The 13,632-nt window shown below is 39.7% G+C and overlaps 1 protein-coding gene across 1 annotated transcript; it reads right to left on the bottom strand.

Annotated features, from left to right (window-relative positions):
* Positions 1-317: 317 nt before the first annotated feature.
* Positions 318-12,877, bottom strand: LOC130910938 (serine/arginine-rich splicing factor 10-like). The gene is made up of 6 exons (XM_057828593.1): positions 12,718-12,877; positions 8,599-8,703; positions 7,803-7,906; positions 4,487-4,649; positions 1,075-1,125; positions 318-892 (listed from the first exon to the last, which is right to left on the bottom strand). Exons 1-6 carry the CDS (start codon positions 12,780-12,782, stop codon positions 697-699), a joined length of 684 nt encoding a protein of 227 aa, XP_057684576.1. The 5' UTR covers positions 12,783-12,877; the 3' UTR covers positions 318-696.
* Between the last annotated feature and the right edge of the window lie 755 nt (positions 12,878-13,632).

Here is a 13,632-nt window from a genome sequence, read left to right as displayed (position 1 = left end):
CTTGCATATTGCCCAAAACCGATGTCAATATCCGATATTTTTAAATGCTTTTATCGGCTGATATCGGCTACTTGATAAAAAGACAATTATGTAAAAAGTTAACTATCATGTTTACATAATTTAAACACAATTCAAACACTTAGTTGACGGTTTTTAAGGCCTGAATTTTGATGAAATAAATTTATTGACTTTTGAAGTTTTTTAATGACCTGCATAAACCTTGTACTAGCGATTCTATTTAAAAAAATGCACCTCTACTAAGTTTGGGCAACATTACTTGAGGCAAAGAAAGCAATGACACGTGTAGTTTTTTTAAGCTATTTTATTTCTGAAAATAATAGCTTCTCACTAGAGGTGACAAAGACATGCACTGAAAAATCCAACAACAAAAACTTGCTGAGCCAACATAACACCACATACTGTTAACAGCTTCAGACACCAAGTCCTATAAAACAGCTGAAAGAGGAGTGGATTTTTAAAAATACTGGACGCTTTTTGGCAAAAAAAAAAAAAAAAGGAAGCAGTGAATTTATAAGCATTTGTGATTGGGGGGGGGGGGGGGGGTCGTTGGACAAGAGATATTTTCCCAGGATCGGAGGTGGGGAAAAACAAGACTAAAGAACCAACTAGAAAAATGTTCTCGCAATCAATACATTCCAGTCCAAACAAAAGCACCTCCTGGACTCTGGTTTCTTTTTAGCGTCCTCCGGACTTCCGGCCCGTCCAGGAGCGCGAGCGAGACCTGGACACGGAGCGGGACTGGGAGCGCGACGGGGAACGTTCTTGCCGCGCGTCTTCCTCGGCGTAGTGGGAAGTAGACGCTGGTTTGGGTGGCGATGCGGATCTGGAGCGGGACCGTCCTCGGGACTCCCTTCGGGGCCTCTGACGTGGTCTAAAAATGGAAGACAGCAATGTTTGGGTGACCGACAACTATGCTTTTAAGCTAACAAACTGAGAAATGAATTGAGAAGACTTTGCAAGGAAACGTAAACGAGTAACTTCAATTTTTACACTTTCCTGCATTTAAAACCAAAAGGTTTTGTTGATGAGACCATTTCAAACAAAAGAATGTACCTCTCTTCGTCACGGCCTCTGCTTCCTCGTCCTTGCTGGCGTCCGCGAGGTCTGTAGGGCCAAAAATGTTCATATTATTGTTGCACCAATACAATTTTTTTAAACGCCTGATACAGACACTGGGAGTGGGAACCTTTTGGTACTTTACAATACGATACGCGACACAAAGCTCATACGGGTGTAAGGGTACATGTATTTGTATTGAACCGTTTCGGTACGGGGTGCTCAGTTTGGAACGGAGGCGTACCGAACGAGTTTCTGACGTAATGTAACCTTTACTTTTCGAGGCTGTGAGTCGATCGGGCTACAGTTTGTGTAGATTAAATTTACTCCGTCGTCTCTACTATAATGAGGACCAACACGGTAGGACAGTATAAAACCCAAAAATGTCAAAGGCGCGACAACGTGGCCGCCGCGAGAATGCAGTGAAACGCGGGCGTTAACGTCAATCAGCCAATGCACACCAGTCGCAGTGCGGCCGCGTGTTAGACGCGTCCCAGAAGCGGCTCAACGCGACGCACGCGAAAAGAACGGCAGAGTTTACTATTTGACGCGAGACGCGGCCCTCCTGCGTCAATACTACAAGCTAGGATCGGGCAGACCGGAAGTCACTCGTATAAAAATACGGTGGATCCGGTCGATTTTCAAACTAATATGCAATCGTAACCAACTTTTTGAGTCCATCAGATCTCTTGAGTGGTAGAACGGGGCACAGTTGACTTGTCTTTGTTGATTTACCGCTGTCTTCTCTGCTATAATAAAAACCAACACGGCCCCGTGTTTATTCAAAACCCTCCTACCACAACAAAACAAGTAGGAACTAATATTCACATAGGAACTAAAGTTATACAACATAAAGTATACAATATAAATGAATACTACATCACATTTGTGAAATATAAACACATAATAAAATAAATAGTAGCTCATTTAAATAAAATAAATTCAAATGAGCTAAAACACCTGTAATTAATAAGAATTATACACAGATCCTTACACAATTTATTAATTTCTGTGTGGCGCTTTAACTTGAGAAAATCTACCAATAAAGCTTTTGAAAACCGTTCATAAGAAAAAAAATATGATTGAGGCATTTCATTTGTAAAACACGTTAAAATCTGTCATTGGGATTGCTTTTCTCTTTAGCACAGGACCTTTTTTTTCCTTTTTTCTTTCAGAAAGAAAGCTGACCAATACGCGGGGTCTTGTTTGATTATCATCTTTAAATACCCGGTACTTTTTGAGCAGAGTTCTAGCTTTGTATAGGCTAATGTTCCTATTGTTGAAAGCACAAAAGTGTGTAATAAACAACTAGCACATTTACAGTGGAGAGAACAAGTATTTGATACACTGCCGATTTTGCTGGTTTTCCCACTTGCAAGCCATGTAAAGGTCTGTAATTTGTATCATAAGTTCTCTTCAAGTGTGAGGGACGGAATCTAATACAAAAATCCAGAAAATCACATTGTATAATTTTTAAATAATAAAATTGTATTTAACTGCATGAAGTAAGTATTTGATACATTACCAATTAGTAAATATTTCGGCTCTCAGTTCTTTTTTAAGAACCCCTCCTGTTCTCCACTCATTACCGGAAGTGACTGCACCTGTTTGAACTTGTTACCTGTATAAAAGACACCTGTTCACATGCTCAAACATACAAACAAACAAACTCCAACCTCTCCACAATGGCCAAGACCATAGAGCTGTGTAAGGATATCAGGGATAAAATAATAGACCTGCACAAGGCTGGGATGGGCTACAGGAAAATACACAAGCAGCTTGGTGAGAAGGTAACAACTGTTGGAGCGATTATTAGAAAATGGAAGAAGTTCAAGTTGACGGTCAATCTGCCTCGTTCTGGGGCTCCATGCAAGATCTCACCTCGTGGGGCATCGCTGATCATGAGGAAGGTGAGGGATCAGCCCAGAACTACACGGCAGGACCTGGTCAATGACCTGAAGAGAGCTGGAACCACAGTCTCGAAGAAAACCATCAGAAACACATTACGCCGTCATGGATTAAAATCCTACAGCGCACGCAAGGTCCCGCTGCTGAAGCCAGTACATGTCCAGACAAGTTTGCCACTGACCATCTGGATGATCCAGAGCAGCAATGGGAGAAGGTCATGTGGTCGGATGAGACCAAAATGGAACTTTTTGGTCTAAACTCGGCTCGTCGTGTTTGGAGGAAAAAGAAGGATGAGTACAACCCCAAGAACACCATCCCAACCGGGAAAAATGGAGGAGGAAACATTTTTTGGGGCTGCTTCTCTGCCAAGGGTACAGGACGACTGCACCATATTGAGGGGAGGATGGATGGGGCTATGTATTGCCAGATCTTGGCTGACAACCTCCTTCCTTCAGTGAGAGCCCTGAAGACGGGTCGTGGCTGGGTCTTCCAGCATGACAACGACCCAAAGCACACAGCCAAGGCAACTAAAGAGTGGCTCCGTAAGAAGCATCTTAAGGTCCTGGAGTGGCCTAGCCAGTCACCAGATCTGAACCCGATAGAAAATCTATGGAGGGAGCTGAAAGTCCGTGTTGCCCGGCAGCAGCCCCGAAACCTGAAGGCTCTGGAGAAGATCTGCATGGAGGAGTGGGCCAAAATCCCTGCTGCAGTGTGTGCAAACATTGTCAAGGACTACAGGAAACAATTGGTATCTGTAATACCAAACAAAGGTTTCTGTACCAAATATTAAGTTCAATTTTTGTGATGTATCAAATACTTATTTCATGCAATTAAATGCAAATTATTTAAAAATTATACAAAGCGATTTTCTGGATTTTTGTATTAGATTCTGTCCCTCACAGTTGAAAAGAAATTATGATACAAATTACAGACCTCTACATGCTTTGCAAGTGGGAAAACCAGCAAAATCGGCAGTGTATCAAATACTTGGTCTCCCCACTGTATATTTTGCATTTTGTTTTACTGTACCGAAAATGAAGCGAACCGTGACCTCAAAACCGAGGTACGTACCGAACCGAGATTTTTGTGTACCGTTACACCCCTGGCGTCTACTAATTATAAACTCATTGAAATTCAAAGCAGGAGAATGATTGGATGCCTAGGACCTTGACACAAGCTCTTTTACGGCGGTGTTCCTAGCTGGCGGCCATCTTGGGTAGGGTGACCAGCAGATGGAGAGTAGATCTTGAAAAGTCGCACACCATCATCGGCACGTTATTTCTAAGTACTCCCCGATACAAATGATATTTGTAGTGCCGTACCAATACTAGTATCGGTGCAACACTAGAAATATCTGGTGTTTATGTAAATGTCAAATGTGCTTGGCTCTTAAAATACAAAACACTGTTGGAATTTTCAAGTCAAGGCTCCACCGTATCATATTATGAAACTAAGTGTGGCCCCAAATTTTAATGCTATCTCGTTTTCTGTCACAACTTACTCTCTTGGGCTCTCAGAACGTCTACGGCGGCGGTCGTAGGAGGGGCTACGTGAACGGCGGCGGTCGTAGCTGCGGCTGCGTGAGCGTCTGCGGCGGTCGTAGTCGTCGTAGCGGGACGAGCGTGATGGAGAGCGGCGCTCCTTCGTTTTCATCTGATTGGGTGCTGAAAAGACAACATGCACTTAAACCCTCGTCTCTGAAATTTGAAAGCTCATTGGCTGCCATTGACTGTGATAGATGTCCATCCATAAAAAAGTAATGTTATGTATGGTGCAAGTTAGCAACAACAGGAATCTATGGTAAAAGAAGATTCACTCTAGAATGTTACCAATTTCACTGATAACTTTATCCATTGAAATTAGCCCAAATGCAATTTATGCAAATGGCTAAGCCTGTCCCGATAACAAATTTTAGTAGGCGATCTATTGTCTCAAACTATTACCGATATGCGATATTATTGTCAATTATTTTTACACCAATTCAACCACTAATGTAATGACAATGGATTCTGATAAAACACCCATTATGATACATTGTTGTTCATAAATTTAAAAAAAAAAAAAAAAAAAAAAACCCAAACACTGTGCATAATGACTCATTTGAAAGTTAGCTTAGTGCAGAATATGAAATCGGTGAGAATACCAACACCCTTTTTGTACTCTGCTAATTAGTCCATCAAAAGTGTTTGATCCAAAATGACTGTCATTTTGTCCTCCAAAGTGGGCATGTTAGCAAATCTGAAGCCAAATTATTCATTGCCAAACATTTTTCACAATGGGTGTCAGTTTAAAACTATTATTTGTGTAGAATGTGAAGTATGTGAGATTAACTCCAAAATTCTTTACATGTCAAACATGTGCTTTTATTTAAAAATGTTCAACTGAAGTACATTAATGTAATCCTCTAACCGTAAGCTTTACACTCAGTAGAAAAAAAAAAGTGCACGTGTCTTCAATTTTCGTCATGCATGTCGTATTAGTAATATATCTATTTTTTGCATCGTTCTAAAATGCTGTAAACCAGTTAGTTTTCATTTTGAAGTGTCACCTTTAAACAGCAAGTTTGCATTTTGGAGAAGACTGCCAATGTTTTATAGCAGGCTTAAGCGGTTAGTACATTGTCTTTTTTCCATTAGCCTCAATGTCACAATGCTAATATTTTAGTGGTTAAGAGACCGCAATTTTCGCACTATTAACGTACCTGACTATAAGCCGCCACCCACCAAATTTGGCACAAAAAAAAAGTCATTTGTTTAAAGATAAGCCGCACAGGACTATAAGCCGCAGCTGCCCTCACTGTATAATGGAATGTTTACACCAAAAGATATTAACCGGTAACACTATTTGACAGTGGCATTATACGACTGTTATAAGACCAAATGAACCACCATGAAGCTTTGAACCAATTGGCTGCAACGTTTCAATGCTTCATTTGGCCATCACCGCTCCACCTGCTGTCAACTCTGTCGTCGTCCAACATGCCTCCTAGCCTGCATTGCAGCACTACAGATGTAAACAACAAAATTCATGTTCTGTGCTAATTATTTCTCCAATTACAGTTTCAGTTGTTTCATTAATTGCTAGTTATGGTATTTGGTAACACTTTAATGGACAGTGGCACAATAAGACTGTCATTAGACAATCATAATTATGACATGACACTCATGAGCATTAATGAATGCTTAAACAGATTTCATTTAGTGTTATCCAGCAAATTATCTCACTTCTGAATGCACATAAAAGATCCATCCTGGACAAACATGTGAGTTAGTGACATAATTTGCAAGATGACAATGACATCTGTCAAAAGCATTCAATAATACCCATGATAGTGTCATGCCTTATGACGCCGCTGTAAAATAAAGTGTTACCTATAACCCCCCCCCCCCCCCCCCGCAAATCAACAAATAAGCCGCACTGGACTATGAGTCGCAGTGCGGTGTTACCCAACTTGCTCAAAGGAAGATCAGTTTTATAGCTTCTCTAACCACCTAAACCGTTTTGTGCTGTGCCAACATAATTGCACAAGGTTTTCTAATCATCCATTATCCTTCTAAGGCTACTAGCGAGCAAAATGTACCATTAGAACACTGGAGTGATGTTTGCTGTAAATGGGCCTCTTTACAAAACCATGTACCGTAATTTCCGGACTACAAGCTGCTACTTTTTCCCCTCATTTTGGATCCTGCGGCGTGTGCAACGATGCGGCCAATTTGTGCATTTTTCTGACGGCCGCCCGGGGCGCTCGAGCATGGAATGTAGGAGTGAGACACGTGGAATATAAGCGTCCAGGAAGACGCTTATTTGCACTATGAGCGGTGGTTTAACTTTGTACGTTGAGCATGAATAGAGGTGGCAGACCCTCGTCTTTGTGCATGAGTAGAATTGGCAGATGTGCATCATGGAGAACGCTAGAAAAAATTAAATTGGCCATCCGAGTTGTATGATAAGTTTTGACGACTCGCGGCGAGAGATTGTTTGCCAAGACTCGCCTCATGCGAAGAGCAGCTATTGCACATGTATGCCGGGGGAGCCTGGCAGCGTGAAGCAGCGTGAAAGAAGTCCGCCATCACCAACGGGTTTCGAGGGGCCAGTCTGCTGTGTGCCGAAGAGGACAGCACGATCTCAGGAGTGCATTTGCCTCATTATGGGAGACATTGAAGGCGACAGCGAAGGACAGAGTGAGTAGGTGCGTTTTGAAGTGTATCTGAGCGTCTACATATCCGACACTGAGGGTGAAGACTTCCATGGTTTGAGTGCACAGGAGGAATATGAAGATTGCTAACAAAGACTTATGTTTTTAATAACCAGCCCAATTTGTGCTGTACCCCCGTGCTATGTAACTTCCGTGCCGCTGCTATATAACTGCTGTGTTTGCTGGCGCTGTTTGGAAAGAAAAGTTAAGGTGTGTTATTAAAATTTTGAAAACCGTAGTTCTTTGTCAATATCTCATGTTACTAAGTGGGCACACGCGGCTTATAGCCAGGAGAGGCTTATCTATGTACAAAATAGTTTTTCCTTTTAAAAATGTACTGGGTGAGGTTTGTAATCAGGGGCGCCCAATAGTCCAAAAATTACAGTAGTTAGAGATTGCATTAAAACTGGACATTTCCAGCTAGAATACCAGAATACCAGATTAATAATGAATAGAGTGTTTTTCTGATCAGTTTAATGTTATTGAAAAAAAAAAACTGCTTTTCTTTCAAAAAAGGAGGAAATTTCTAAGTGACCCCAAACGTTTGAACGGTAGTGTACAGTATATGCACCACACCCCTACCCAAAAAAAAATAAAAACTTCAAATAAATGGTCCACTCACTTTTTCGGTCTCCCTGGGCGAACTGGATTTCGATCTGCCGGCCGCACACAAACTTCCTGTCCAAGCTGTGAAGGGCGTCCTCGGCATCGCGTACATCCTCAAACATGCTGAGCGGTTAAGGCTTTTTTTTTTGTGTGTTTGTTTTTGCATGCTCATTTCACGGGTGCAGGCCACACAAATAGACTCGAGAGTTGAAATTACGGGCCCCGATACATGAAGTAAATCACACACAATAGTTTTTTTTTTTTTAAGTGTCTACGGGGACTAGGAAAACAAATAAAAAGACAAACATCTGATTCAGTAAGTAGAAATTAAATTGCTCTCAAAGCTGATTCGTGGAAAATGTGTCTTGAGAGGATACAAAATAACTCCGACTTGTTACCTTTTGCTTGACTTCATCTTGATCTTTACTCTCTTTAATCGATTCCCACATAGACTTGGGTGGTCTCTCCTGCTTGACTCTTTAATATTCTTTCTTTTCTTTAGCCCGCTCTGTGCCACGGCCGACCTTTTTCCTCTTGGTGCTTTACTTCCTCCCAAACTTTTCCCTCCCTTTGGTCTGTGCCTGGTCTTTACAGCTACGCTACACGGGTCTTTGTTACTCTTTGTGTGGCCGCTTCCACAAGGGGATGCTTTTACATTTTCTGAAGCGATAACAAGAGAAATAATATATGTTAGATAGGTCCATTGTTGCAAAGTACAAAAAAATCGCATACCACAAATCGGCTCTGCCGCTAAGGGGAACACAATGTGATTTGTTAGGTGTGAGCACATTGACATATTTGGGAAAGGATATTGAATGTATGCAAATCCTCTTGGTTGACGCGTATAGAAGTCAAGCGGGATGTAGACATCTACTACTGGCCCATAGCGGCCAAACTCACGCCGTAAATCCTCAGGCCTGAACACCGTAGATATACAAGTAACTCAACTGGGCAGCATGTGTGATGAGTGAGTGACTTTAAAAAAAAAGGGCCAGTTCACCACAAACAATAAGGTGGGCTTGGAAATCCTCACTTAAATCATCAAATCAGTGGATTTTAATTTGATCGGACAAGAGAAACGAGGTCAATTTCCATAATTTTATCCAAAAAATTGGCCATTCCCATCTAAAAACACGAACTATGATTTTCTTACTAGTTGTAAAGTGGCAAAAATGTTAATCAGTGTTTTGAAAATTAAAAGCAGGTTTTTGCAAAGGTTTTCATTTGATTGAACAAATTTAATCAGTAATTTCATGGAAGCTTACAGAAATCAGAACATATTTGTTGTTGGAAAGTAGGGGCGGGAACTTCTGGGTACATCAAGACGAAATTTAGTGCTGCAACGATTAATTAATTCAATTAGAAAAAAGCTTCGACTCAAAATTAGCTGCTTCGAGGGTTCGTGTAATTTCACTGATGTTGTAATGGATTGTTTTGTATGTGTTTCATTTAGTTTTATTGATTGGGTGGATACACTGCCTTCTAATGTCAGCAGTATATATGCCCTAACTCGTCTAACATGGATGAATCAAGCTGCTCCTTGTTAAGACCAACATAAGGTGTGTTTTTGTTTGAACTAATGTTTGTACAACCCCTAGCAAAAGTATGGAATCACCAGTCTCGGACGAGCACTCACTTGGACATTTTATTATGTAGAACAAACTCAAAGCTTAAAAAAATGATGAATTAGTTCAAAAAGCCAACTCTTTAGCATTCAGAAACACTAAAGAAATGAATTAAAAAACAACCATATTGGTGGTCAGTAAATGTTATTTTTATAGAGCAAGTGCAGGGAAATATAGAATCAGTCCATTCTGAGGAAAAATATATGGACTCATGAGAAACAAAGAAATAACAAAACATCTCTAGTATTTAGTTGCACCACCTCTGGCTTTTATGACAGCTTGCAGTCTCTGAGGCATGGACTTGATGAATGACAAACAGTATTCTTCATCAATTTGGTGCCGAATCTCTGATTGCAGTTGCCAGATCATCCTTTCAGGTCGGAGCCTTGCTGTGGACCATTTTTTTCAATTTCCACCACAGGTTTTCAATAGGGTTGAGATCCGGGCTATTTGCAGGCCATGTCATTGACTGGATGAGTCTTTCTCCAAGGAATGCTTTAACAGTTTTAGCTCTGTGGCATGATGCATTGTCATCTTGGTAAAGGATTTCATTATCCCCATTCTCCAAACATTTTCAATTGAAGGGATAAGAAGGCCGTCTAAAATTTCAATGTAAACTTGTGCATTTATTGAAGATTTAACCACAGCCATCTCCCCAGTGCGTTTGCCTGACATGCAGCCCCATTTCATCAAGGACAAGAGGGAATTTTGATGTTTTCTTCAGGCAGTTATCTTTGTAAATCTCACTGGAACCGCACCAAAGTTTCAGCATCATCACCTTGTACAATGCAGATTCTTGACTCATCACTGACAATAACCAATAACCAGTCATTCACAGTCCATGATTGCCTCTCCTTAGCCCAAAGCAGTCTTGTTCTTTTCAGTTTAATGTCAATGATGGTTTCCTTTTAGCTTTCCTGTGTGAAAATTCCCTTTTCCTTAAGGTAATTTTGCACAGTTCTGTCACATACCTTGACTTGACTCGAGCTTCCTCCCATTTCTTCATTTGTCTTGTACATATTCTTTTTTCAAGACCTATGGCCTTTAGTTGTTTGTCATGACGTTTGGATGTCTACCAGTATGCTTAATTTTAACGACCTTGCCATGCTATTTGTACTTGGTCCAGATTTTTGATACAGCTGACTGTGAACAGACCACATCTTTGGCAACCATACATATCGCGTTACCTTCTTCAAGAAGTTTGATCATTCTCTTCTTGGTCTCAAGAGACATCTTGTTGGAGCAATGATTTTTGTGAATCCACTTGGTCCAGCAGCCCTCCAAGGTTTGATAACTGCACTGGTTTTAACTGCTGACTAACGAGCAGATCTAATCTGCGGCAGGGGCCCAATTAAGGAAAGGAAATTGAATGAGTGTGTCAGTATTTTCTACTCAATGGAGTGATTCCATATTTTCTTTTCTTCAGAATGGAGTAATTCTATATTTCCATGCACTTGCTCTATAAAAGATTGATTTGACGTCTATGGCCGTCAGTGGCAGCCAATGTCATGCGATGAGTTCATTTTCGGGCATTCCACGTCATTTCCAGTTGATTTTCGGTCATTTCCTTTTCCTTTTGGGGTATTTATGAGTCAATGGGCGAATATGAAGTGACTCAAAATCAACAGGAAATAACCTGTAAATGCCCACTAAAAACTAATTGTGAATGCTCTGGTAACAGTGCCATTGAGGGCGCTAGTCATCCTATCCAGTCAAAATGATTGGACGTCTAGCGCCGTCTATGGCACTGAGTGAGCTAATGTAGACACTATTCTAATCAAGATTTTGGCAGGTTGGTTATTTTTCTTTTTTTAAATAGCAATACCTTTATAAAACGATACTGTGCTTTCATTTTAATCTGAGCGGGGCATGTGCGTTAGATGCGTCAAATATTTTAACGTGATTAATTTAAAAAAATAATTACCGCCCGTTAACTCGATAATTTTGACAGTCCTAGAAAAAAGAATATGCTACTTAATTTGATAATTAAATATTGAACCACAACAATTGTGTAAATAGTTGTATGAATGAATGGTGAATTATTCAGATTTATCTAGGCGTCTGAATATTTTTTTTACTCACCTGAAATCTTTTACAGAAATAAGGAGCAACCATGCTGTTTTCCAAACTTTTTTTAAAGGTAAATTATGGATAGATAAAATGCTAATGGGCCAGGAATATTCTTAATGTTTTTTTTTAGGAAAATACCATTTTATTTCTAGGGGTAGCATTATAGCATATTTCATATCCAATCTGTAAAATTCTAAAAATTTGCAAAATTTGTTTTTGGTTAACTGGCTGCCATTAATGCCGCTAGACGTCAAATCCATTTAGACTTTGAGAGGTTGGCAGCGATTGGCTGTCTCGCGGCGCAAATAGCACGGAAACATGAGCACTCACAGGCTACAGCCAGTCCTTCCAGTTTGATTGAATTAGACATCTATACTTATTTATCAGCAGCAGGGAATGGGTTCATATCAGCCATTTGCAATTTTCATAATGCATATTAAAGGCATAATTGAATGAAATTTGAATGCACCTTTTTGTTGATTTGGGGGTAAACTGGCCCTTTTGTGATTATCAATCAGAAAACAGTTGTTCATCAGTTTACACTTTACAGGGTGCTCAAAGTGTCTCCTTGCAATAAAGAAAGACAAAACAAATATTAAGAAAATAAAAAATTTAAAATATTGTACAAACTTATACGGAAGTAAATCATTTTATGAAGAGACTGGACACCCTGTGCACTTTTAATTCAAAGAGAACATTGCATGTAAAACAAACCATTTGTATTTCTTTCAATATGTGACGAATCTGCAAGCGAAATTGAAGCGTTTAATAATATTGTTATTCATTATAGTTCGTTACATTTATACATAGCGTCATTTTGTACAAAATTATGGTAGTAAATCGATTTATGCGGAAACAGTGTGAACACCCTGTGTACTTTTAATTTAAAGAGAAAAATATAGCATTTCAAAACAACATTCAATAGCAGCGGAATGATTAGGCAAATCAGTTGTGACGAATCTGCAACAGAAATTGAGACAAATCCACGTCCGCAAACGTAGCATGAATGCTAGTTCACTTTCGCTTCACATACTATTAAGAAAATACTTCCAGCACAACTAAAATACTGTAATGTTTAATTCGTTGCTTACGATTGAAAATCAAACATTTCTTTGATGAGTAAAAAGCGAGGGTCCGTAGCAACGCACGGGCCGCTGTTAGCTTGCTGCTAGGCTACGTATTAACGTTGCTCGTCTACAACCGACCTGTGATTAAAACGCCGGAATTGCTACTCACCTGGATTCGTCAGATATGTTCCTAACGAACAAGGACGAGTTCGGCGGGCGCATGTAGCGAGCCATGGCTTTTGTTTGTGTAAGCTTAACGAGGTGGAAACAAAAAAACGTGCTGCTGCTTTAGGTAATGTGGAGCCAAAAAAAAAGTTCCTCCGCTTCTTCGTCACTGTAACTATTGCTTTAATGAGTTGAGACGTATCATAGCGCCTCCGTAGGGGTTAATTAGAATTACATCAGCCGATAGAAACGTTCAAAAATATTTTTTTTACGTGTGTGCGCCTTAAATATTAAATATTTCATTATTGTAAATTACGCTTGGATTTTGGTTGTTTTGGCTATTGCATTGTGTCACTAAATAAAGATAGTTGTTTGAATATGTCTTTGTGACAAGTAACGTTGACGTGCATTACTGCCATCTACTGGTGTGTAAAATGACCAAGCTAAACAGCTCTAATAACGCTATGTAATATTGTAATTTGCAACACATATTTTTGTTCCCATGTTCTAAGTTGTATTTCCTAGTTTGTTTCATCGCATTGACATATAAAAACAATTTACTTTCCAAAAAGTTTGGGTTTGTGTTCACGTCTTTGAAATTCTATTTATCACTTTTCTTTACTGTTGTATGCTTATATATATATATATATATATGTACATTTTCCTTCTAATTTTATAGACGTAGTTTGACCTGTAACACGAAGAAATTACATTAACATAAATATTTTCTGCTGAACTAGGACGTAAAATCGGAAAATTTGAATATACCCTCTAATTTTAGCAAAAACAAACTTTTACCTTTTTAGTGGCACTTTTTCATTTAGTTTGGATCCATGCAACACAAATGATATGATTACATGCCAGGAACATTTTTTTTCTCTGTAATATGGTGTAATCCACCCTTTCATCCATCCATCCA

This window comes from Corythoichthys intestinalis, chromosome 22 (assembly GCF_030265065.1).
Source record: "Corythoichthys intestinalis isolate RoL2023-P3 chromosome 22, ASM3026506v1, whole genome shotgun sequence".
NCBI classification, from domain to species: Eukaryota; Metazoa; Chordata; class Actinopteri; order Syngnathiformes; family Syngnathidae; genus Corythoichthys; species Corythoichthys intestinalis.
The sequence above is the reverse complement of the archived record's forward strand: the minus strand, read 5'-3'. Positions and strand labels throughout refer to the sequence as shown.